Source organism: Amblyomma mixtum, chromosome 1 (genome assembly GCF_055824585.1).
Source record: "Amblyomma mixtum isolate Tamu chromosome 1, ASM5582458v1, whole genome shotgun sequence".
Lineage (NCBI taxonomy): Eukaryota > Metazoa > Arthropoda > Arachnida > Ixodida > Ixodidae > Amblyomma > Amblyomma mixtum.
In genome coordinates, this window is record NC_143012.1 from 99,432,667 (window position 1) to 99,459,485 (window position 26,819).

The window sequence follows — 26,819 nt, forward strand, 5'->3', positions numbered from 1 at the left end:
CATGTGTCTGCTTGCATGGCAGGCGGGGACACATGGGGTCCTTGTCAGCTTTCGAAGGCCTTTGGGGTTTCCCGAGGCTAAAAGATTTGAGAAGCCCTGATGTAGTCGTTCCGTGGCGATCTGTATTCAGCTGAAATGAAACCACTCTTTGCAGGTGTGTAGCAACTGTAGTGGTTTCTTTTTGTCCTAAAGTACACAGCTCAAGAGAGCATAAATCTGTTTCGTGTACATTCCTGTTGTGTGAAGAGAGGAAACCATGTGGCAGTTCCTACAGGAAACGAGAAGGCGCATGACATTGTTTCATTTTTATTAACTTGGAAAACAATAAATTTTTGTGCCCACTGGACGGTTTGTTTGTGCATCGTGCAGCACAATACAAAAAGGGCACTGCTGTACGTAGTCGGCTGCAACACCTTGAGATCTCTGTGTCATATATATAACTATGATGATGATGCTTTGTACAATGAAAATGTGAGCCTATGCACAATGCATTGTCAGCAAGGCTTAGTTGAGCACAAGAACAAGCTTGCAAGTCATGCTGACACTTTACAACAAAAAAACAAAAAAATCAGCAAGGTTTCATCCCCGACAGCAGAGAATCTGTTTGGGACAGCCTTGCTGTGTCAAAGGACACTATTTGTTGACAGAATTACGAGGAACTCTACATTTGTGGCAGGGATAGCTAGGTCACTGTGACGGTACTCAAGGGACACCGGGAGGAAATTGAAGTTGGCCTGTATCGATCACTGCCCTCTTTCTAATCACTGAAAATGGGGCTTGGTCAAAATGGGGCTTGGTCAAAATGGGGAAAGGCCGAAAAGATGAATACAGGCTGTTTTCACTAGGAAACTGCCAAACTCTGGACAGAAACTCCCCAGTGTGTCCCTTCATGCCAACAGCGACTAAGCATTGAGCAAAAAATAATGAACAATGGAAAGACTCAAAGATCTCCCAGTATGTGTGAGGCTGAAGCAACAAAAGAAATATGCAACAAATGTGCACAAAAGCAACACAGGCTTTAGGCAACCTTTTCATAACAGGGACAGTGCAGCTTGCTATTCCATTTGCAATTCCAGCATTTGATCCCACCAGCAGCTGCTCTTGCGCTAATCACACACCTTTCTTCTCTGCATGGATGCACTTGACGATTCTCCTAGCGTGTATCCCGTCGTTTAGGCCTGACCGATGTCACTAGCATCATCCCTGCTTTCCCACAATCGCAGCGAGACTTGTCAATGAAACTGCATCTCCTTTCTATATATTACACTGTGTTGAGAGGAATTCACCATTGAGGCCTCTCCCATTCCAGGTGCATCCTGTCAATGATACAGACACTGCACCGATAAGGTTGTGCAACCTGCGAGACGAGACGGCCACTCTGGCCAGACATGCAATGAGATCACAAGGGTGCAATGCACTGCAAGCCCTACAGTTTCACACTGGGAACACCAGAGAGTGACTTGGCACTGCTATTCACCTTTTTCACAAGGCTCCTCTCCTCCTTTTCTGCCTTCTCTCACACTGAAAACAAAGCACAAGCTTTTAGTGCACACGCACAGTCTGCATCTGTGACAGACGTAAGCAGCAGGTGCAAGTGCACACCTACCACTCCGCATGCACAGCTGACGCTCGGTGAAACTGGACTGCACCTGCGGTGTTCGTGTGCACATGCTTTGAGCCAGATTTTTTTTTTTTTTGTAGCAGACGATTTTGGTTTTACGGGGGTTTAATGTCCCAAAGTGACTCACGATATGAGGGACGGCGTAGTGAAGGGCTCCGGAAAATTTGACCACCTGGGGTGCTTTGCTGTGCACTGACATCGAACAGTACACGGACGGGCCTCTAGCATTTTGCCTCCACTGAAATGTGACCGCTGCAGCTGGGATCAAACCTGCGTCTTTCGGGTCAAAGTCTATCACCGGTTCATCATCATCAGCCTGACTACGCCCACTGCAGGGCCTCTCCCATGTCTCTCCATTAACCCTGTCCCTCGCCAGATGTGGCCACCGTATCTGCACAAACTTCTTGATCTCATCCGCCCACCTAACTTCCTGCCGTCCCCTGCTACGCTTGCCTTCTCTTGGAATCCACTCCGTTACCCTTAAGGACCAGCGGTTATCTTGCCTTCGCATTACATGCCCTGCCCAAGCCTATTTCTTCCTCTTGATTTCGACTAGGATGTCATTAACCCGCGTTTGTTGCCTCACCCACTCCGTCCTCTTCCGATCTCTTAACGTTACACCTATCATTTTTCTTTCCATAGTGCACAGCAATGACGCTGTCCTTAAAAACATCCAAATGCCATGGATGCAGAAATTACCATCATTATGGCTTTAGATTCCACGTCTGGTTGATATGGTATGCCCCATAATTAAAAGCCGCCTTTTACCGCATGGCGCACTAAGTCTACACGCATGGTGCGATCGCACCGTTGAATGCAATGCACAGAAACGTGCCAGCCAGCATCAAAACTTGGCCAGGCCGCTGACGATTCACAGATAACCGTGTAGACAGCACGCGACTAGAGCCTGTCTTGTGGTTTTCACATACATTATGAAGTCCAGTTTTAACGAGCATGACGATCAAATTTGTTATAAGCGGGTTCGACTCTACCTGTTGACATTTCATGCCACAGTAGTGTCGCCACCAATTTTGTTCATGAATAGCAGGCAAGTTTGTTCTTTACGGTATTCACTCCCACCCCTTAAAGATGCCCTCCATTTGGGGGTCTTTTCATTAATTAAATGACTATGTTGAACGAGGTGGCACAGTGGCCGCTCCTGCAGACAGTAGCGCCGCATTTCACCCTGGTGTTCTCAGTGTGAAACTCCATGTTGCAAGCCAAGTGCATGGCCCGAAAGCTCTTTCGCACCCTAACCCCGACAGCAGCTAGAGGTCATAGGTGCAGTACCGCGAGGTGGTGAGGTCGAGTGGCCGGTCGTTGTCAATGGGGTAGATGGCGCAGGCGGGGATGGCCTCGACCCTCTTCGGTGCAGAAGGCGCTCGCTCGCTCTGGTGCAGTTCAATGAGCGCCAGGGCGCCCATCATCTCTTGCTGCGTGGAAGAAGGCGGCTTTTTCTTCTGCAGCAGCTCCTCAGAGTCGATCTGAGCTTGGGCGTCCAGTTCGCGCTTCAGCTGCCGAGCTTTGGGCGCCCCGGACGACACTTCGCTGGGGCTCTGCTGCTTCAGGTGGCTGCAGGAGGGAAAAAGAATGGAACGATAAGGCAGTGCGCTTTTATTGATGTTTATTTGCGTGCTTACAGATGAGGGTAGAACGCATGGAACACTTTTTAAAGGTGCACTGAAGAGGAATCTGAACTAGTGTTTTTACTGCTGGAACTCGATCTACACATTCTGAGCGCTGTTAGAAACTTCGAATTACTGCGCTGTGCAGCCGATTTCCCTAATTTAAATCGGATTAACTTCGGGCTCCCGCCTTTTCTTTTTTTGAATTCCCCGCAGACGGTGGGAGGAGTCGACCAACCTTCCACCCAGTCCCGTGGCGGCTTTCCGCTCTGCCATCGGCGGAGTGATACGTGGTGATCGTCGAAAGCAAATAGTCCACGCGTATTTTTATTTCCGTGGGCCTAATTTGCAGCAATGCAGTCTCTATTTATTCACGGAAACCTAAAACAAAAACAAAAAACAAATAAAAGCGAAAGCAAAGCTGCCATGCGAATGCCTGAAAGGCACTCCATGAGTTGTCGACTGCTCCCACCATATGCGGGGAATTAAAAGAAAAAGTGGGAGCTGGATGATAATCCGATTTAGTTAGGGAAATCTGCCCCACCGGGCAATAAATCGAAGTTTCTAACAAGGCTGGGAATGTGTAGATCGAGTTCCCGCAGCAAAAAGACGAGTTCAGATTCCTCCTCAGTGCACCTTTAACAAGAAATGCATAAAGCATACTTGGAAAATAATGTACGGAAAGAGGCAGTTTCAACACGAGCAAACCAGAGACCCCCCTCCTTGAGTTCCACCAACTCAGTTCTACAAGTCTCGGACCAGACCACTGAGGATGATTAGAGCCTGGTCTCTTTACGCCGCTTCCTTGACTTTTGATGCAGGTTTTTCAAGCAAACAACCAGAAATGTTATGGAGGTGTCGATTTCGGTCACAATGGCTGGTTGAACTATGGAGGATATCGAGAGACAGGCACTTGGCACGTTCAGTCCCCACCAAAAGTTGTTCCTACGTTATGTAGACGATAGCTTATGAGTGATAAAAACGTCGCTAGTAGAAATCCTTCTGTCCCATCTCAGTTCCACCTAAACTCCACCACACTGGCCATACAGTATACAGCTGAGTGCAAAGAGCACGGCAGCCTTCCTTTTCTCGACATCAGACTCAACAAGCAATCGTTTTCTAAGGCCAGAGAACTCGAGAAGCAAAAAGAGCACTTTCTAGCCAAACTGCCAAATAAAGGCTCAACTGCAGACAGCCATGTTTTCTATATCAGTTCTGAATCCGACCTATCCATTTGAACCCAAGATTAATCATTCTTTTCGCATTATTCGTATCCATTTTCATGGCCTCACCCTTTCCGCCTAGAGACGTAAAATCTCATCTTTATACTTCTTGCAGATCATTTATTCTAAGCTTAAGAAAACATTCATGTGACATCATTAAACCTACATCAGCTACCGAACATCAATTTTCAGTAATCTGCGTCAGCTAGACTTGACTGCTAGATGCTGATAAAGGACCACACGTTTCCCTCATATCACACTGAACACTGCCATCGTCGAGATAACACTCACGGTGCCGACTCGATCTGGCACTAATGGAAAAAAATGCAACCAAGTATGGAGAGAACCGAATGAATCATTCCTGCAAGATGCATGACTTGCAGGCATGTGCGAATATTCAATAATTTTGAATATTCGGTCGGATGGTTAAAGGTGCAGTGAAGAGGAATCCGAACTCGTCTTTTTACCGCAGGAACTTGATCTACACGTTCCGAGCATTCTTGGAAACTTCGAATTACTGTCCTGTGTGGCCGATTTCCATAATTTAAATCCGATTAAACGTCCCGGCTCCCACCTTTTTTGAACTCACCGCAGACGGTGGGAGTAGTCAACCAACCTTTCACCCAGTCCCGTGGCAGCTTGCCGCTCTGCCATCGGCGGAGTGATACGTAGTGATCGACGAAAACAGAGAGGCCACGTGTATTTTTATTTCCGTGGCTCTAATTTGCAGCTATGTAGTCTCTGACTGGATCTATTTACTCATGGAAACCTAAAAAACAAAATAAAAGCAAAAGCGAAGCTGCCAGGGGACTGCCTGAAAGGCACTCGACGCGTTGGTCGACTCCTCCCACCGTAAGCGGGGAAGTAAAAAAAAGGCGGAAGCCCGACGTTAATCCGATTTAAGTTATGAAAATCGCCCGCACAGGGCAATAATTCGAAGTTTCTAAGAATGCTCGGAATGTGTAGATTGAGTTCCCACCGTAAAAAAACAAGTTTGGGTTCCTCTTAAGTGCACCTTTAAAAGCAGCAGCTATGCAATGACGCAGTCACAATTAAGAGCAGCAGTTAGAGGACCCACATACAGGTCGAGTGATGCGATTGGCCGAAGTCACTTTGGAACAGCTTTTGGAGCATCGCAAAGTGCCTTTTGGTGCAGAAATATGCCATGTTTAACAGTGTATATATAAGTCATTTTTTTTAAAGATTATTTTTCGCCAGTACAACTTATATATGATGAAAAATGACATTCCATCAAACACCATAATTTGCTGTTTCTAGTAACTACCAATGGAAAAAAAAAATCGACAAGTAAAAGTAAAAAAGAGAGTTATTGAAGTTTTAGTGTCGTGCAGTCTGCTACCATGATCCGCTTCCGCGGGGACCGAACTTAGCAGTGGCACGTGTGCACTCTTTAGGGCCATCAGCAGCTCACGGCGGATGTGGTTCATTCCAGTAGAATGCGGATCGCGCTATGCCAAAGCTGTATTTTTAAAATGCTACCCTACGGCTACAATCCCATAATCTCGCAACAACCAGACTGAATATGGCGGCGGCACGAACTGCACGCCGCTGCCACATCCAGTTGTCATAGTCCTGAAAGTTTCGATTTCATAGTCTCTAAAGTTTCGATTCATACGGCTTCACGCATGCCATGCGTCCTCCTTACCCAAAATGACGTCGCCTGCAATTTGAAGAAGCTACGAAGCAAAATTGAAGTGCGCCTTTGAAAATGCGTTGAACAGCATGAACAGCGCAGCAGAGAGACTGTTCGACACGAGTGAAAAAAAAATTATCCGGGGCTATCCGTTTCTTTCAGATAGGGCAACAAAGTGAACGCCAGAACCGATGCCCATTGAGAACTTCACGGTGGTCAACACCTGTGCCATTAGCAAATGTCTGTGGCATGCGTATTTCCCGCGTGCCCTTCAAGCCAAGGGATGACAACACGACCGGCCAGCGTGATGCCTGCCCTCATATATACATTACATAAGATTGAAGTATGCGTGAAATAATTGCGTTCTCCACTAGTGGTGCCCAATGCAGAGCTAATGTAGGATAATGCCTAATGTAATGCCTAATGTAGGATAACAAGCGCTGCCCGAGAATGTTGTTCGAATGAAATCGAAGTTTTAGTGGAGATTACTCGTAATCTGTTGTAACGTAGCAGCATGTACTAGTAGGCTTTGCCTTTTGGCCCAATTTGGTGCAGCCCTCACATCAGTGCAGGTCTCGCATCGCGCAGACACATCGGCTGCCAGTTTTTTTTTCGAGATGTTTATTGTGCCATTCAAACCTTGCGTGCCAGAAGCATTCGAAATATTCACATATATTTCTTCCAACTTAAGGGGGGAAGCTGGTCTTAGAAAAAAATGTTTGTTTGTGAAGTCACAATAACGGAATCTTCAAGAAACATGTATTTTTGCGTGCTGATTCCAAATGCGTAATTCAATTTTATGTAAAATAAGTCTCTGTGCTAATATGTTATGTAACTTTTTGCCGAGAGCTTTCAATAAATTTTGCTGCAGGAAACTTGCTAGGACGCATGCCATTGGCCTCTCTTGACGTCAAACTATGCCATAAGGGCAAAATTATTATCCTGTTTATCATAGAAGTCGAGTTACAGGGTTTTGAATTTGCCACTTCACAAATGGGAAGAAACTGATGATTTCAAAACCCTATAACTCACCTGCTATAACAGGCAGGATGCTAATTTTACCTTTATTGCATAGCTTGATGTCAAAAGAAACCAATGGCATGCGATCTACCAAGTTCCCTGCAGTAGAATTTTTTTCAAACTCTCGACTTCATAGCTGTGACTTCATTAATAAAAATTTATTTCTAAGACCCTTTTACCCCTTAAACACCAATCCCCATCATCATCGGCAGCAGCCACCGTACCCTGTGGATTTCAAAATTTCTTCTCCTTACCAACCACCCATTGTTTGTTGCTGCATAACATTTTTGCAGCGTCCATTCATAGTTAAGCAGCTGCCATTTTACTTGAATGCGAGTTCATTACTAGCACAACAGAAGCGGGGTGCACTCCCCAATGCAGTGTGCCACATAAATAGCCCACCAAAGCTTGGTTAGTTATGTGGCATCATTCTGTGACTGCCCTTTGAAGGCGTGCCCTAAAACTGCTCTTGCCGCTCATCATACACAAGGAAGAGAGCCAGCTAGCGTGGGCACTTGATGTATTATCGGGGACAAAAGTGGTATACTCCACGCGGCGGGAGCCGGAGCAATGAATAACTGCGTCGCAACGCCACCTACAGGCAGCATCTGGGACCAAGACAGCCAATGCGCGACCTTTATTATCAGCAGGCATGTCGCTTGGCTAGTTTCAGTGTTTCGTGCTTTAGCTCGCCGAAATGCTGCAGTTTTCTGCTGCTCCGTCTCCCGCCACGTGGAGTATACCACTTTTGTCCCCGATAGTACATCAACACAACACCAGCCATGAAAGATGTGAATTCAAAATAAATAATAAATGAAACAGGGACCAGTCAGACATAATACCCAGTGGGTACTAAAATTCCCCTGGATGTCCGGTGGACGTTTTGGACGTCCATGTACTGCCTAATGTTCATTGAAACTCCACTGGAGATCCCATGGACGTCCAGCGGAGTTTCGATGAACATTGGGCAGTGCGTTTCTGCACCCCCTTTATGATTCCTGGCGCCTGCAGTTGTGAGCACTCACTTCTTCAGCCACAGTGCCACCGCCTCACTCCGGTTTTCCGAGTCAGCCTCCCCGTCCTCACCGACCTTGGTCACGGCAGTGGCGGCCTCGTCCCTTCGCAGTGCAGCAAACGGGTGGCGGCTGCAGCGGCGGTTTGAGTGGGTGTACCGCTGATTGCACCCTGCACCAAAAGGCAAAAAAAAAAAAAAAAATCAGGGGGGCACTTTGTTGACCTAAAGTGCGGTGAGGCGAAAGCCTTGAGCGCGGTGTTGCTGCTTGTGTCACTGATGTGTTGTTAAGATGTTAAGCTTCGCCTCTGAGAGTGGAACGCGAGAGCGTCTTGCAACGCTGCCAGGGAGTCCAAAGAACGCCATCGCCCGTTTGGCTCTACGCCTGTAGGAAAGGAAATGTATCTCTCTCGCATATCTCGGTGGCCACCTGAACCTCGCGTAAGGGAAGGAAGGAAGATGGGAGTGAACGAAGACACCATGCTCACTAGACGCGACTTTGTTCATTCCAAACCATCGAGCTGGCATGGCGGAGTGGTTAGCGTGCTCGTATCGCACTCCGGTGACCCAGGTTCGATTCCCCAACTCGACCAATTTCCTACTCGGTTTTATTTATTAATCTGGTCTGACTACAAGCGTTAATTATGCTTATTGGGTAATTAAGCAATTAACTAAACTCATTCCCAATTACTTGGAGCATCACTATACCACCCCCTTAATTGGTTGCATGGTTACTAGGCAAAGTACAATTGGCCCCGTTTGAAATTCGCGCACAGTGACGTCACGACCGTTTTGACCAATTGAAACAAGGTCAGCTTAGCTACGGCGTGACGACGGCCACCCAAGGTTTCGCTTTGGCTGTCGGGGTGTTGCTTTCTCAACAAAAGGGCTTTCCAGCCACGGCAGAAACAAGAACATCTGTCCCCCGCAGTTAAGTCTACAATTCGAAAAGGGTGCTTCAGCACAGTGCAGAGCCCTCATGCCGAGATCTCCTTTGTCTCGTGCTCCGTTGTTGGTGCACCAAAGCATACTTTAAGAATGAACTACCAAATGGCCTTCAACACACCACCGCTGAGGCTCATCATCAACTGCAAACATAATGGGTCTCCTTGATTTGGCTGCACTTTAAGCACTAGTTCACAAAGCGTTTATAAGTTTCAGCACTGCAGAAGGCTGTGGTGATCTGAACCAATCAGACGGCTTGCGCTGCAAAACCTGTTCCTCCACTTCCCTCACCCCCGTGACTGGTGGCTCCATCCCTGGGAAGGAAACAGCACCAGTATCCTGTCCTAAAGTTTCATTGCTCTAGTAGTACGCTAAAAACCACTACTGTTGCGTGAACCATACCGGCTATGCATTGCGGGAAATGCTCGAACAATGGGCGCTTTTCACTGGGACCACCTCTACAGATCTGTTGCACTAGAATACGCCTATCGAAATCTTTTCAGGGTCACTTTAAAGATGCGGCGCGATTAAGGTTAATGAGAACGTATATTTACAACTTCAACGTAGATCGAGTGCCAGCTTAAATTGCCATAAAGCAATGTGGCCCAACAATCATCTTTCATTCCTTCCTGCATGAAATAGACCTGTGGGAGAAACTGCCCATACCACTGAGAGATCCAGTGTCTCTGCATTTGTGAATGCACTTGATCACTATTTCTAGACAACTAATCCTCACTGGAACATGTGTTGTGCATACGAGCCACATTATTTTTGACATGAATTAGCTCCACATTGGTGCGCATTTCCCCTGCTGTGTGTGTGGACCTGCATTTCATGTTCAGAATGTATGTGTTTATGTAAATGTAAATTGGTTTTTGAGGAAAGGAAATGGCGCAGTAACTGTCTCACATATCTCGGCGGACACCTGAACCGCGCCGTAAGGGAAGGGAGGAAGGTGGGAGTGAAAGAAGAAAGAGAGAAAGAGGTGCCGTAGTGGAGGTCTCCGGAATAATTTCGACCACCTGGGGATCTTTAACGGCTTATTGTTGCGCATACATTTTCAAAAACTTTCCAGTCTCTGTAATAACCATCAAGTGAAGTTTAACAGCATCAGTAAATGAAGACAGCATTTTTCACGTACACCCCAGAGGACTTGTGACAGCGGTCACAAGTCCTTCATCCTGACATCAGCAATTTGAACCCAATAGAGGGATATAGCGTTCGTTGATTACGAGAAAGCGTTAGATTCAGTAGAAACCTTAGTCCAATATCCCTCAAGAGAAAAGTATACAACAGCTGTATCTTACTGGCGCTCACCTATGGGGCAGAGACATGGAGGCTAACAAAGAGGGTTCAGCTCAAGTTAAGGACAACGCAGCGAGCTATGGAAAGAAAAATGATAGGTGCAACGTTAAAGGTGCACTGAAGAGGATTCTGAACTTGTCTTTTTGCTGCGGGAACTCGATCTACACGTTCCTAGCATTCTTAGAAACTGCAACTTATTGCCCTGTATGGCTGATTTCCCTAATTAAATCGAATTAACGTCCGGCTCCCGCCCTTTTTTTTAAATTCTCCCTCGTACGATGGGCGGAGTCGACCAACGCGCGAAGTTCCTTTCAGCCAGCTCCGTGGAGGCTTTGCTTTCACTTTCTTTTGTTTTTTAGGTTTCCGTGAATAAATAGTTTCATTCGCAGATAACATAGCCGCAAAATAAGCCCGCAGAAGTAAAAATATGCGTGGACTATTTGCTACTACGGACTACTACGTATTACTCCGCCGATGGCAGAGTGGCAAGCCACCACGGGACTGGGTGAAAGGCACTCCACGCGTTGGTCGACTCCGCCCACCGTACGAGGGAGAATAAAAAAAAAAAGGGCGGGAGCCGGACGTTAATTCGATTTAATTTGAGAAATCGGCCATACAGGGCAATAAGTCGCAGTTTCTAAGAATGCTAGGAACGTGTAGATCGAGTTCCCGCGGCAAAAAGACAAGTTCAGATTCCTCTTCAGTGCACCTTTAAGGGATCGGAAACAGGTGGAGTGGGTGTGAGAACAAACGCGCGTTAATGACATCCTAGTTGAAATCAAGAGGAAGAAGTGGGCTTGGGCAGGGCATGTAATGCGAAGGCGAGATAACTGCTGGTCCTTAAGGGTAACGGAGTGGATTCCAAGAGAAAGCAAGCGTAGCAGGGGGCGGCAGAAAGTTAGGTGGGCGGATGATATTAAGAAATTTGCGGGGATATGGTGGCCACAACTGGCGAAGGACAGGATTAGTTGGAGAGGCATGGGAGAGGCCTTTGCCCTGCAGTGGGCGTAGTCAGGCTGATGATGATGATGATGAGAGGGAAAAGTTCGAAATCAACTTCCTGTGCCATAAATGAGACAAACATCAAAGCAGCTGGAAAAAGCCATGCAAGCAATCGCAACAGGGTTCCTTAGTGTCCGCTTAACAATTCACATCCTCTTCAGCTTTTCCATCGACCGACGAAACTCACCTGGTTCGGAGCAGACGAACGGCTTCTCGCCCGTGTGCAGGCGCTGGTGGGTCTTGAGCTGTCCGCTCTGCGCAAACGCTCGGCTGCAGCCGGGGAAGTCACAGGTGTACGGCTTCTCACCTGCACCAAAGATGTGATGGCTTCGTCATCTGTGTTCACACTCCTCTATCTTTCCCGAATATCATCATCATTTTATTCCAACATCAACATTACAGATGCTGAGGACCGTGAACAAAAAGCCTCTAGCTGGGCTTGACGGGGTTCACGGCCCCTAAAAATCATGGCATTGGCAACAAAACTAGAATACAAACACAACGCATCAGACATGGGAGGATGTGGCACAAAATCAAGACATAAGCAAAACAATTACAAGATTAGTAGAGTGTTTAATGAAGTATACAATGTACGGTGCAATACAAAAAAAGGTTATAAAGTGCAATTATTGTGGCTATGATATATTTACAAAAAGAAACAGTATTGTGGCTATGAAACAACTCGTTTGTTTAGAAGCGACGGGAGCATATTAGTGCGTGCTCGAGGTATTTCCCACAGTTCAGTACTGCGGGTATTCCGTGTTTTTCGTTTAGGTGTCAGGTTTGCTATGCTGCCTAGAATGTTTTTATTCTAGGCGGCATAGCATATATGTACCAACAAGCCCAGCTACAAGCACTGCCCATCAGTAAAGCTAGCAAATAAAGAATAACACAAAAAAATATGCAATCCAGCTGGTTGTGCGCGTGGTGCTTCAACAATAAGCGCTCTTCTGAAATTGTCCACGGACGGTACATTAAAGGGCAACTGCGCAGGTTTTACACCCGTGCCACACACGCACAAGAGATGGCGGTAAATGCTTAAGGCCTTAAGTTTGTTAATGCCATTATCGAATGTGAGGATGACAATAACGCTTGCAAGGCAGTCAAAAGTTTCATCTGAATGTAAACAGTGCTAATGAGTGCAATATATCGGGAATGTTGTTCAAATGCAATGTAAAAGTGATTTTCGAGAAAATACTGTTGTTCCTGCTTTACAAGTCAAAAAAGAAGCCATAAACTCGCACGTCGGCATACAAGTCGAGAGTACCTGTCAATAAGGCTGGTTAAAATGGTGCTCTTCGCATAGAAAACGTGGCATAGATACATGCTTCATCTGACAGGTTAGGAATAAACCATTTGCTACTGGTTAGGAAGTTGTGACTCATACTTTTCCACGTGTGGAATGGGAATGAGAGTACGCATTGCACGGGCGAATGAGTTGTGGTGAACTCAGTAGCACGCGAATGGCAGTAAGGCTAATGCCATTAAATTTATGTGTGTGGCACTGCACGAATGCCATTAAATCTTAAGGCAGTAAGCACTCAATGGCATTAAATCTGGCCATGTGGCACGGGTATTAGAAATCAACGAGCTTAAGAGGGTCCTTTTGGGCTAACATTTTGACTGGTGACGTTATCGCTGATTGAAATCCTAATGGCCTTCAAGCTTCCCCGCAGCGCCCAACGCTAAGTGGAGGGCGCACGATATGATGTCATCTAAGGCATCGGTACATTTGCAACACATAAACGCCTGCTTTGAAAGAAAAAACCAACACCACCGAAGGCAATGCCCGTCGAGCGTTGCTTGGCAGCATCCAACGAGGCACGGCAGGGTGTGGTTGACAACAGCGGTAATTTGAGTTCATACCTTCCGTAACGTCACACTGAACTTCCCCACATTCCTGCGGTGCTATGAGGAGAAGTGCAAAATTCAATCCCCGATTACGTCACCAATTTAAACGCTGGTGTCAAAACACTTGGCATGCTTCACCAAGAGCCTGTATAGATATGAATCCTTCAATATCGTGAAATTCTGAAAAAGCGTTGCAGTTGCTCTTTAAGGCAACAGTTTACCAAATCAGAGTGCCCAGTGTTCTGTCCGGAAGGAACGACGTGACTGCTGCTAGGTCCAATCCATACCAGACCTCTCGCTCCTTTTTGGACGAATTTCTAGTGTCATATGTCCCACCAGGTTTTGATCAGGCTAGCATAAGTACATAACGTATCACAGCATGTATACCCTTCGCATCTAAAGCAGTTAGGTTAAGTTTGTTAGGTTAGGTTCGCTGTCACAGAGCTGTTATTTCTGGATATAACTCCAAGAGCGGTTCATTTTTTTTTTTCAGAATTCCTCGCGTTTCACCAGACGGACCACTAGTTATGTCTACACGTACCAGTGCATAGCATCGCAAAATGTTCAAATATTTGCTGCTGAGTGGTTTTAATTTTGGCAAGTTTGGTTCCTTGTTATTGCAAGTTTGGTTCCTTGTTATTAGGAAACTTAAGTGAGAGCCATTATATCGTGTGGACGTAACTGAGAGCGATTTTTGTAACTCCCGGACGGAACTCTAGCCACAGCCTTTTGTAATGCAGTATGTACATACATAGTTCCGGTGCCAGAAATAGGGAAATAAATGGCAACAACATTTGCCCATAACTGCTACCGGTCAGCTGTCAGACCGAAGGCCAGAACCTCGGCAAAGGCCGTGCAGTGAAATGTCGAAGGCCACAAAAACAATGCACGCCCGGTTAAGTTGCCGATGCACACAGTGCTAGCCCTAGCCAGGCTTTTAACACCACAGCATAAGAACGGACAACCGACTGTGCGAAAAGAGGCAAAAAAATTAAACGAAAGCAGAAGGACTATTCACGATGCGAAAACAAGCCCACACTACAACTCGGACATGGCGCGCCTGTTAAAGGGAGCGCGGGGTTTGCCGCGAAAAAAAAAGAAAAAAAAGCGCGCGCTAACAGCAGCCACTATGTGGGTCAAACGCACCATTCTCTTACGTAACGCGCGTAAAAAAACGAGACAGTACCTCTGGCATTTGTCGAGAGCGAAAAGAAAGAAAGCAGTAGTAAAGCGCGCACTGTTTTTTTTAAAACCCCAGTCGTGCGATATGTTTTGGCGGGCATGTGGGGCCGCCTGTTAAAGGGCCGGCAAAACGTGCCCTGACACGCAAAGCGAGCAGGACGCATTTAAACATTCATGCGAGCGGCAAAATTTTCAGCCTTGGGAAAAAGAATTCGCAGAATAACTTAATGAGGTGCGATTCGATGTTCCTGCGCCCGACGATTAAAAGACATGGCTGCATGCAGACTCGAGCGGGTAGCCCTCATCCACAGAGTCGATTGTCCAGCACCCAATGGAACAAAGTAGCGAGAGCTCGTTTCACGCGGGGCTACAGACGAGATGAGCAATGTAAATACTGTGACAACTACGTTCGCGAGTTCATCCTATACGTACGCCAAAACAGCCTGCCACAAACCACGGGACGCGTCCCTCTGCAACACAAGTGATCGAGCATCAATCGCTTTATATGGCCTTCATATACACGATAGGCGGTAAAAACGGATACATTATCGAGAATGCGAAAGAGCGCGTAGCTGTCAGGTGGTTTTCTGGGCTTCGTCACGGCTAAAAGCGGGCGCAGCGCCTGCAGTTAAAGCGCCGCAAGTTGCTTACCCGTGTGCGTTCGCATGTGCGCCTGGAGCGATTTCTCTCGAGGGAACACGCGGTTGCAGACCTTGCACTTGATGCTGCTGGGTGACGACGAGCCTTCCCGAATCAGCGACGTGATCGCGTCGAGCCTTGGGCGTCCGCGGCGCTGCCCGTCGCCGCCGTGCGGAGTCGTCGGCGTGTCCGGCGACGCGGGCCTGCCTCCGGCGGCGGCCGCGCTACCAGCACGCGGGCTCTTGAGGTCGACGGCTTCGGCGACTTCGTGCCAGTTCCACGGATAGAAGGCTTGATCTCTGATCGGCGGGCTACAGGGCGAAGGCGACGAAATAGTCGTCGCGAATGGGGCGCACGACATGATGGTACGGGACGGCGGAGAAGGCGCCAACGCCGTCGGGGCGACAACGCTCGAAGCGACACGGTGCCCAATCAATGTTCTTTGAGCGCGAATGACCGCAAATTTCGCGCCAAATTGCGCTCCGCGCGCGCTTTCTCGCGCTTCCAATGCATCATGGGTAAGCACCGACCGCAAGTGGCGATGCGGCGTGTTACAACACTGTTGTGCTTTGTCTAATCAAGTTTACAACAAAATATTTGTATTACTTTAACCAAAGACAAAATATTAGTGCTACTTGGTTTCTAAAATTTTTTCACTTTAGGAAAAAAGTTGCAGTCAAGATAAGTGGGGGAGAGAAAAGGTGGACGGAAGGGAGAAAAAAAAAAAGTTCCCTTCCCGGCGTGCATCGCGGTTCGTTTACCTCGCCATTTTGCATGAATTCGCGGGAAGAGCAGTAAAATTGGTCAGATTTTAATCCAAAGGCATCCTCCGACCGGAGAGGCCATCTGACCATGGAGAGTTCGTACGGTATCGGCGTGAAGAACAGGTATGAACTCTTCTACGATGACGAGGGGGACCCGACAGAGCTGCTGCGACAGCAGGAAGAAGAGAAGGAACGACGGAAGGCAGAGAAAACCACGGCGAAGGACAAGACCAAAGGACCCGTCGGCGCCCCGCAGAAGGGCGTCAAGGCACCCGTAAGCACGACCGGCAAGAAGACCACCAAGGAAATCTCGGCGAACAAAACCCAGGAGCGGAGCATCGCGCCCAGAGACGGTGAGTCCAGGGCCGCCCGGTCCAAGTGCGTTGTAAGTCGCGCACCGCTGCGCCGTAGGCCTAAGCGGCCGACACGGCCCCGAGAAAAAAAAGCGTGCGTCTTTCACGGGCGTTTGCGTGACAAGGCCGTGGTGTCGGCTGCCGGTTCCGCGACAGCCCCGCGCGTCGATGCCCGTGCGGCGGAGCGGCGTGCACGATTTCGCCCAGACCACGCCGGTGCCGAAACCGGGCCCCGCTCTCTCCAAACATGGCAATGTGTATCGAGTCATAACTAGGTTAGCGCGGTCACGCATGCCGGCGCTTTGATTGGCGTTTTTCTCCGCGGCGCCCGCCAGATAATCGCCCGTAGGCGTCGGCCGTTTTCTTTCCGGCTCGAAGTTGTGCCGGCCGATTTGCAGGCGCGCCGTGTTTTGTCAACCCCGCGATGCCGTGGCTGCCCGCCATTAGCGACCGGCGGCCGGCTGTTGTGCTTCACGCACGTCGAGATCGCGCGCAGCTGGATCGCGTTTTACGGCGCGGCTCGGTTTTTAACGCGCAGCACGTGACTGTTTTCGCTCTAGCGCATCGGTGTGCTGTGGCAATTCGCGGACCCGCGTGCGCCTTGTTCTCGAGGCAGCGCGACGTCGCTCGTCTCACCACGTGCTCGACCGTTGCGTGCGCTGCCGGTCGCCCCCCGACCGACTTCGCACGACGCGTTTTGGTTTGTTTACGCTCGCGACGTGCGGGCAGTGGGAGGAACGGTCTGTCGACGAGCGGGCCGCCTTGAGTTGCGGCCGCGTGACACCCCGGTTAGGCCTGCCCGCCCTAAGCCTCTCCTGCGGTCGCCGGGTTTCGTTTTTGTCATTCGGCGCGCGTCCCACGACTCCTGGCACGCGCGGGGAAAGTCTTGCCGTCGAAGCCGGCTCTGCTCCGTCCTTGGGGCGAGGCTGTCGGTCGCGGCGATCGCGACACGTGATCGCCGCTGGTCACCCGGGCATTGTTCATCGCCTCCGCATCATCCTTCGTTAGAGCCGAAAACAGCCCATGCCGGCTCCAGTTTTCAACCGTGGGAGGCAAAGTGGGGACTGGCACGAGTGCATTGCACCGAAGCAGACATCCGATCTTGTGTTGCAGCGAGGCAGATAGTGGGGCGTGTTGGTGCTTCGATTCAAGTATCTCGGATATGCCCCGTTTGTATTGTCACAAAGAACTAAGCGTTCTGGGTTCCCTTATAAACGTGTTAGCAACCCTTTCCTCGTCGGGTGTATTGCACCGAATTCCATTATATATATATAAAATACACACGATCATGTTTCAGTGATACGTTTCTTGGCGTCAGGCGTTGAGCCAGATGTCAGTTGAATAACACCATCTGCCGGGCTAGTTGGTTGCGATCCATATGTATCAGCAGCGCAAACACAACACAGGAAGGAGAACATAGTACAGAGTGCTGAACTTCCAACTTTTATTTGAACAGAACTGAACCCGCACCAGCGCTCTGTACTATCTCCTTCCTGTGTTGTGTTCGCGCTGCTGATACATATACATACAAATGTCAGTGTAGTTTATAAATTGAGCCACACACATTTGGAAGTGCGCCTGCATTTTGACAAACCATTCTGGTGATCGTGGGAGGAGTTGATGTAGGCGTTCTTTTGTGTCGGTAAAATATCTGCCCTTCAGTGAGTTGTTTGACAGGCTTGACGTGAACGTCACAGGTTGTTTGGTCAGAGCGCTGTTTTAGCTTTCTTTGTATGAATTTCACTTTAGCTCAGTGTTGGCATTGGCACTTGCAATTTGATGGGGTCCGGAGGTCTGTAGATGAAACGCAGATGATGCTCATTCACCCTGAGCTTATCGGACGTCAGCATGTCATAACACGCCGTCCCCTGTGAAAGGTAGTGTTAATACAATGTGGTTGCATGGGGTAACATACTTTACAGTGCACGTGTGCCAAAAGCTATTTCAAATGGGGCCATGACATACGCTATTTACAGAGTTTAGCAAGTACTGCGCTTGCGTACTATGCTAAAACAGCTTTTCCAACATGCCGGCATGCTTCAGAGCAGGGTCTCTCAATTTGTTGTGAATTCGTTGTTGCTGCTAGATTTTTCAGTACCTTCATCAGTTATAAATTTTTACTGGGTTTTTCTTACGTTCACTGGCCATAAATGTGGCATTGGGCTTTCGTTTGTTGCATCTCGCCTGTGGCGAAACTTCTGAGCAATAAATTTGTTTTTTTTTTGTTTCAAGTGACAATTCTGCTGCTGCTAGTCTGAGAAGCGTTCGTTTTTGGACAAAAATGGTTTCAGTTTTAAAAGCCAGATGGCGCTGCTAGGATGCACATAACACCTAGGGTTCAAAACTTGCACCCACTGTTGCGAAAAATGGGATAGCCATATCGTCATCATATCATTGAGTCTGTGGCTGCGTGTGCGATGTTAACATCGCACACAATGCTTGCATTTGGCGGATGCAATCGTGCATGCACTATTCTAAAACTGCCCAATATTCCTTCAGTGTTTGGTATGTACATAGCATCCGTTTATTTACCCTTTTCCAACTGCAGTCTTGCCTCGTTGATATGGACACCTTGGTTCCTGAGCAAAAGTGTCCATAAAATGAGACGTCCGTAGTAAGAAATCGTGATGAAAACCAAAAATAAATATGGATGACAAAAAAAAAACTATGATTTTGGACTGTTTCTCTGTGTAGCGGTGGGCATTGAAGTGTAAACGAGCAAACGTAGAAGCTGCAGGTACATTATTCGTGTCGCCATTATCCTTAAAATCATGCGGTGCAAATTTTAGTGCGTTTGGAGCACCTAGTGGTCAACGAGGCGTGCGATGGTGCCTCTTGAAGTGATTGATTGATCAAATCAATCTTGGAGTGACGAGGTGTCTCCTGCCACGACCGTTCACATCCCAAGAACTCGGTACTGACTCGACTAGCAGCTGCTGAATGAGGTTTTAAACGTAGGACAAAAGGAATTTTTTTAGCAGCTGTTCATGAAATGCGGCAAATGGTGAGGCACGTGGGTATTGTAATTCATGAAACTGTACACATGCAAAGAGGCCTTTATTGGGGCATTCGCATTTTCACACTGCCTTTCGTTTCAGAGGGGTCTTATTTGGTGCTTTAGGGTCTTCGCAACATACTTCAAAGACATTTTACCAAATGCGCCCACAGATTTAAAAAAAAATATGTCTAGGAAGGCCACGCCCCTTTTTCACCCATACAGCCCAATCGCTACCCACAGAAAAAAAAGATAGAAGTGGAATCGCAAGCTTGCAACAACAAAAAAAAAAAAAAAGGTCTGAACAAGTGTAATGTGCTGCAACACATCCCATGTCTACCTCCATTTCACGTCCTCATGAGACAGTTTTCTGTAGTGGCACACAGTAGTCAGATTCCCTAAATTAGAAGGCCATGGAGAATGCAGTATATTGTTTACAAAGCTTAACCCTTTCAGGTGCTTTGTACAGAACTGCGTAAGCGGCAAGCTTGCAGCTTTTTCTGAGAAACTGGAGCACTTAACAGTGATTTCAATATTTCAGACAAATTGAGCCCCCTTCTTGTTGCAAATAAGTTTGTGCCATGTAGCGAATGCAGTAAATAATATTTCACACGAGAGTGAGCTAGGTAGCACTTTTCCCACCCTTTTTGTGCCGATAGATTTTGTCGCAAGTGTTTTTGCTCAGTTTCGAGCGTAATGTGGAATTTATAAACGCAAAGCGATTTCACGATCCCTAGGGTGTTTACCTGACACACGAGAACATTTCGATGTTGCCATTTCTAACAAATCTGACACTTTGTGCGGAATTCTCTGCATCGTTGTAAAACCTTACCTGCTTGTCATTCATGTTTGAAAACTAACAAATTCCCTTTCTTGAGGCCTGAATATACTACTTAGGTGAAAAAATAGGTTTCAGTGAAAACAAAAAATGGCGCCTGGAAGGGTTAAAATCGCAAGAATGGTAGCTGTTAACAGGTACAACGTTTTGTGTGTTTAAATTCTTCTGTCATCAACATCTGGCTCAGTGCAGTGGCTTATTTGTGTTTTGCTTATATTCATTTGCATTGCCAGCATATTTTCTAGAAGTTTTGCTCACATAATGTGTTATATTGATTCAGAAGTGTAACCAATAAGCTACGGTTTGATGTGTTGCAATTAGCAGCTCATTTGGCACTTCTTGAAGAAATAATTTTTATTTTAAAGCAGTAAAAAACTTTCTTTTGCTACCGAAAGGGTTAGACTGCGGGGACACTGGTCTTTGAGACCAAAAAATCAATTTTCAAAAAATGGCATTTGTGGAACCTACAGCTGTTATTTTCCAACTGTACCAATTTTTTCCTTCAAGAAATCAGCATTTTGACCATAGTATTAAGATCATCGTCTGAGCTGAATTTATGCAGGAGCAGGTAATTTAATGGCATGGAAATTTCGGACATCTGGCTTTCATAGTGTGTCGATGTCTCAACATCCAGGACAGACAGATGTCATACTGTTTGCTAAGGGAAGCCGAAGGCACAGTGTGTGCAAAAACGAAGTAGATTTGTTCAACTGCACTTCAAAAATTTATAAGTATATCGGTGTATTAGATTCACACCTTGAACATTGATATTCAAGTGCTATAAAATTACTAATGAGGGTAAAATGAAAAAATGGTTTTGATTATTTACTCACCATACTATGTAGCCATAGATTGGAAATGATTTTTGATTGAGCAGCTTTTTTTTTGCACCGTAATGAATGATAATTAAAATTACCTTGGAGGCCGACTAATTTATGAAAAAGGTAATTTTCATCGTTGAAATCAGTGTAATAAACTGAGCAAGGTGTGTGCAATAAACGAAGTAAGATTTGTTCAATCGCACTTCAAAAATTTATAATTTCGCAAAGTTTATCGGTGCATTACATTCACGCCTTGAACATTGATATTCCAAGTGCTATAAAATTACTAATGAGGATAAAATTCATTAGGATTGGACTGGTCCCCGCCCCCCTACATGAAAACGATGGGTGGCACTTGACAGCAGAACACTAAACAAGAAAAAGCAGATCAGAAGAACAGTCCTTTAAAGTACAAATCCCTATGGTAACAACACATGGCTACAAAACATGATACCAAACGACTCTAAGGAAAGTAAATTTACGCCATCACAAACAATGACGACTCACCATTCGATATAGCAGTGCACTTTCATTTGAACATGGTTACCGAAACAGGAATACATCAGATTTCAGGATTGACAACAACACATCTGTTTATGAATTATACAATATTAACTGCCGTTACATACAGTTTGCGTTTTTTTGAAAAATATTCTTAAGCTGCCTGAAATTCAGTGCTAAAATGTCTACACCTTTAGACAAATAAGAGTTTAAGACCGAAGGAAGGCGGTGTTTTAGGGTTGGTGCAGCGGAATTTGTTCTGCAGGAACCAACTTTCCAGTATTCGGGTTTCCTTGTGAAGTGACCTGACGAGCTTCTAACGGCTAGCTGTGCTAATTTTTTAGGATATTGTTATTTTGCCTCCTTTCTCGAATTAACGCGAGACGTAGGTTGTAATAGGGGACATTCAAAATTCCGCAAGTGTGCTTTCCCGCATAACAATATTTCCCAAAACTTTATGGCTGATCATGCGTTTCCAGCTGAAACAAAGCAAGAAAGATTGGTTTTTTGTTTGATTCTCCCAAAATACGTTTCTTACATTCTATCCACACCTTTAGCTAAGCCTGTCCTGAAGCCCACGTAGTTCCTTTGTAGCGAAGTCGGCCATCTTGTTTGGGGCAACATTGTTATGTGGGAAAGCGCACTTCCGGGATTGTTAATATCCTTTATAATAATAATAATAATAATAATGGTTTTATTTGCACCTAATGAATACATACATACATCTCTTTAATGTGTAATGGGCCAAGCTTGTGGAATAATGGTTGTACATTAGAATCATGTGCAGAGTGTGTAATGATTGAAATGATTGAGTGTGTAATGATTTTGAATATCCCTTATATTAATAGTAATAGTAGTAATAATGGTTTTATTTGGGCCTAATGAATACATACATACATCTCTTTAATGTGTAATGGGCCAAGCTTGTGGAATAATGGTTGTACATTAGAATCATGTGCAGAGTGTGTAATGATTGAAATGATTGTGTAATGAGTGAAAGTCAGCGCTGTGTGTTTCTCGTCTACTTTCCTGTCCCTGTGTCGCCTGCGCTGTTCTGCCTTGTGATGGACCAACTAGCCCACGATGTGTTTATTGAAGTCTCCGAAGGAACCGGGCTTAGCAGAAAGCTACACTGAGGATGAGGGAATACCTTTATTTTCGTGGCTCCGCCCCACGTGTAGGTCCCTGCAGCACAACTAATGGCCCAATATTGGAATCCCATGGTAAAACCGTCAATTTCTAATATTGGGCCAGTTATCTGTGCTGTTTGGGATATGCTCTGGTAGCTGGTGAAGGCAGTTCTTTTGGCAGCCGTTGCGGTTGGGATGCGTGCTTGCAAGCCCTCTCCGAACAGAAAGGTGTGGGCCAAATGCTTGGGCCCAGGCCTGAAACACGGGGAGCACATTGAAGGCCAGCCGGTCTAAGGAGGCGTTGGACGCACTGAGCCCCGCCTCCTAAGCGGTATGTGGCGACACAGTACCCTGCAGAAAGAAGCGCTTGATTGCATCAAGGGTCCAAAATACAGGGCGGCACTTTGTTGACCTAAAGTGTGGTGAGGCGACAGCCTTGAGTGCGGTGTTGCTGCTTGTGTCACTGATGTGTGGTTAAGGTGTTAAGCTTCACCTCCGAGACCGGAACGCGACAGTGACTTGCAACGCTGCCAGGGAGTCCATAGAACGCCAGCGCCCGTTCGGTTGTACGTCTTGCTCGTGGGTAAATTGGTTTTTGAGGAAAGGAAATGTATCTGCCTCTCATATCTCGGTGGACACCTAAACCTCGCCATAACAGGAAGGGAGGAGGATGGGAGTGAGTGAAGACACCATATTCACTAGACGCGCCTTTGTTCATTCCAAACCATCAAGCTGGCATGGTGGTGTGGTAGCGTGTGCATCTCGCACTCGCACACCAGAGACCGGGATTCGATTCCCGAGCTCGGCCAATTTCCTACTCGGTTTTATTTATTTATCTGGTCTGACTAGAAAGGTTAAAATTAGACTAATTGGTTAAGTAAGCAATTAACTAAACTCAGTCCCACTTACTTGGAGCATCACTATATGATCCCTTCAATTGCTTGCATGGTTACTAGCCAAAGTACAATTGGCCCCTTTTGAAATTCGCGCACTGTGACGTCACGACCATTTCGACCAATTGAAACGCGTGCGTGACATTTCTGTCGACAACTCCTGCTTACAACGATGAGGCACTAAAAGCTTCTGCCTTAATAGAAAAAAAAAGCTGGCGTAGACGAACAGAATTGAATGACAGTATTTTTTTGACCAAAGTAGCAATTTGTCATTCCACTCCTGCCTTCAGAGAGACTCCTCTCACTGTGTTCAGAAAGTGTTGATATTTTTTTTCCTGGTACTGCAATAAATAAATGCAAGGCATGCTTTATAAAAAAAGTAATGATGGCATTAGATCTCCTGTTGTCCCCCATGGTTAGTGTTAGTCACCTGCCTCTCTGTCGTCTCCCTGGTGCAGACAACAAGCAGCAGCTGCAGCGGACGGCCAGGCCTGACCGGGCGGTGAAGTTTGCGCCGCCCAGTGGCCGGGAGAACCAGCAGGACTTCGAGGAGCGCAAGAACAGGCGGAACAGGGACGAGCGCATTCCGACGGGAGGCTCGGAGACCAGGTTTGACTACGGCAGGTGAGGAGGAGCAACTTTGCGTTTGGGGGGGGGGGGGGGGGGGGGACATTTCTGTGAGGAGTAAGTCGTGACACAGGGATTAATTAGGCGGTCTTCAGAGGGTCCTCCCTAACGCTTCCAACGAATGCCTCTCTACGGCAAAGTGGTGTTTTCAGATCTAGTGTATATAATGTTCCGAGCAGCCAGGCAATCTCGCTTTTGATTTGTGCAGCAAAGGCAAGATAACCGCTGGTCCTTAACGATAACTGAGTGGATTCCAAGGGAATGCAAACATAGCAGGGGCTGGCAGAAAGTAAGGTGGGAGGATGAGACTAAAAAGTTTGCAGGGATACGGTGGCCGCAGCTGGCGCAGGACAGGGTTAATTGGAGAGAAATGGGAGAGGTCTTTGCCCTGCAGTGGGTGTAGTCAGGCTGAGGATGATACAAAACTGGGCACTTCGGGAGCTCACAGGGTTTACAATCTTTTTTTTTCCGAGTTGTTGATGCTCCATGAAGATTGACGCAAACACGATGCCCTGCTTTCCCTCATCGCACAGGACACGGGCCTCTAGAATGTCGCCTCTATCGAAATGCTAGAGGCCCGTGTGCTGTGCGATGTCAGTGCACGTTGAAGAACCCCAGGTGGTCGAAATAGCCGTAGCCCTTCACTACGGCGTCCCTCATAACCTGAGTCGCTTTGGGACGTTGAATTAAACGAAACCTCTGTGCTCTTGCCGTGGCTTTGCTGAACCTGCAAGGGATGCGGCAGTTGTGGAGTGTTGGATGTGTGCATGTATGTAAAGAGGCAGTGTTGGGTGGGGGGGGGGGGGGATCCCTCCTGAAGCACACTGTGAGGTCTGGCTGGTCCGTGTCCTGACCCCTGACCTGTGCATCTGCGGGAGTACACTGAGTAGGAGCCTGCTAGTGTAGGGAGGCGACCGCACACCTTGGTGGCCTCCCAAGGGAAACGCAGGTACAAGGGGTGTGAAATGAAAACAACGCAGCTGGGCTGTGCACACACACTTGACTCCGCAATAAGTGAGTAATCACTCACTGACATCCACCTGAGTGCAGCCATACGGCTACAAAGAAAAGCTGTACAGCTTTCTCAGAAACTTAGCAGTCAAAGAAAAATTTGTCCTGGTCCGGGGTTCGAACCCGGGACCACCGCTTCACCGGAGCAGTCGCTCCACCAATTGAGCTGTCCGGGACGGCCAGCTTATGATGAAGCGGTGGTGAAGTGGTGGTCCTGGGTTCCAACTCTGGACCAGGACGAATTTTTCTCTAACTGTGAAGTTTCTGAGAAAGCTGTATAGCTCTCCTCTGTAGCCGTATGGCTGCGCTCGGGTGGATGCCAATGAGGAATTACTCCCTCATTAAAAATCTACTCTACCTTGGGGGATTCTCCTAAACTTCTGACCAACACTTGACTCCGTGTTTAGTGTCACTGCTTCTTTCTCCCGCGAGTTTTTCAGTGTGCCACTGCCTTTCAGGGGAGAGCGGCTGTGTCCTAGTGATCAACTCTGATATACTTTTGGCCGGTCTCTTTGCAGCAGGGACCGTGGAGACGGCGAGGTGAGGAGAGGCGGTCGCGGAGGGGGCCTTGGGGGCCGGGGTGGCTTCCGTGGCCGGGGCCGTGGGGGCTTTGCTGGCGGTCCCGAGGGGGGACGGCCCGGATTCGCCAGTCGGGGAGGCTACGACGGACGCGGCAAGCGGGAATTTGAGCGGCAGAGCGGCAGCGATCGGAGGTGGGTCTGTGCAGGCTTTGTTGCGCAGAGTTTGCTGCTCACCTTGGGAGTTGGCTAGCTGTGTGTGTTCACGATGTAACAATAGCGCAAAAGGAAACGACGCAGACAGGCGCTAGATAGATATCGTATTTACTCGCATAATAGGCGCACCCCTAGTTTGGTCGCGAAAAATCAGATTTTTTTATTTCCGCGCATAATAGGCGCACCTCGAACTTTGCACTGTGATCAATACTGTATTTACACGATTTCACGCCGATGCCTCGCCGCCCCCCGCTTCCCAATCTTTATTTTAACAAAGTTTTCGCTGAACTGACTACTAGTCCTCACTAGTGCTGCTGCGGACCCACAGCACGTACAACGACATCGCGTAGAACAGCCGCACACAGTTTTCAGGGATGCTCACTTTAAACGTCTGTTTGGAAAGCTTCATCTCCAGCTGGAAACGTTCCCGACTTAGGCCCGCGAAAACCTCTGCGCTTGGAGTGCGTACGAAAATTTAGGGACGCCTCAGTCGCAACTGCCGCACTTCTCGGTAACGTCGTATTTTCCAACCTGCCGCACGCTAGCCGTGTTCGAGAGCAAACTCCCAGCCGTGTAGCTGTTAAGGTGCTTGCCCGTCGAGCTAAAACAGCAACGCTCCGCGGCAAAGCCATAATCCCATAAACCACGATGAACTATCGCGCTACCGCAGATGCCACCGGCACTTGACAGCAACAAAAAACAAAACAAAAAAAAAAAACGAGCTGGAGATGCTGATGGCGATATAGATAGCGAAAGCTCGCGGCGGAGGAACACGATGATGATGACCTTGGCCTTGGGCGCCCTCCGTGGGCGGCGTCTGGAAGCTCCTGTGTGCGTGTGTGGCCTCCGCGATCAAGCGCCCGTTGCGCGCAGCCGGAGCCGATCGCGGAGGCCTCGGCGCATGCATTTCGAAGGCGATTCCCGCGTGGGTCGTGGAAAGTTTCGGAGCGGCCCTTACACGGATCTTTTTTTTTTAATATTTTCTTCCGGAAAACGGGATGCGGCCCGTACACGAGTGCGTTTATGCGGTATGTTCAATTTTGCGCGTCGAAAAATTTCCGGAAATTTTACCC

At 47.6% G+C, this 26,819-nt stretch overlaps 2 protein-coding genes across 2 annotated transcripts in view; one reads left to right on the plus strand and one right to left on the minus strand.

Moving 5' to 3' along the window:
- Window positions 1-319: 319 nt before the first annotated feature.
- Window positions 320-16,285, minus strand: LOC149367326 (zinc finger protein 367-like). The gene is made up of 4 exons (XM_089555002.1): window positions 15,092-16,285; window positions 11,595-11,714; window positions 8,169-8,328; window positions 320-3,193 (listed from the first exon to the last, which is right to left on the minus strand). Exons 1-4 carry the CDS (start codon window positions 15,438-15,440, stop codon window positions 2,890-2,892), a joined length of 933 nt encoding a protein of 310 aa, XP_089411128.1. The 5' UTR covers window positions 15,441-16,285; the 3' UTR covers window positions 320-2,889.
- Window positions 15,810-26,819, plus strand: part of LOC149367327 (intracellular hyaluronan-binding protein 4.S-like) — a 41,123-nt gene continuing 30,113 nt past the window's right edge. The window contains exons 1-3 of the mRNA XM_089554991.1: window positions 15,810-16,196; window positions 23,833-23,998; window positions 25,531-25,725. Of these exons, the coding sequence (XP_089411117.1) occupies window positions 15,932-16,196; window positions 23,833-23,998; window positions 25,531-25,725 (626 nt within the window). The 5' untranslated portion in view covers window positions 15,810-15,931. The remainder of the gene's footprint in view (window positions 16,197-23,832; window positions 23,999-25,530; window positions 25,726-26,819) is intronic.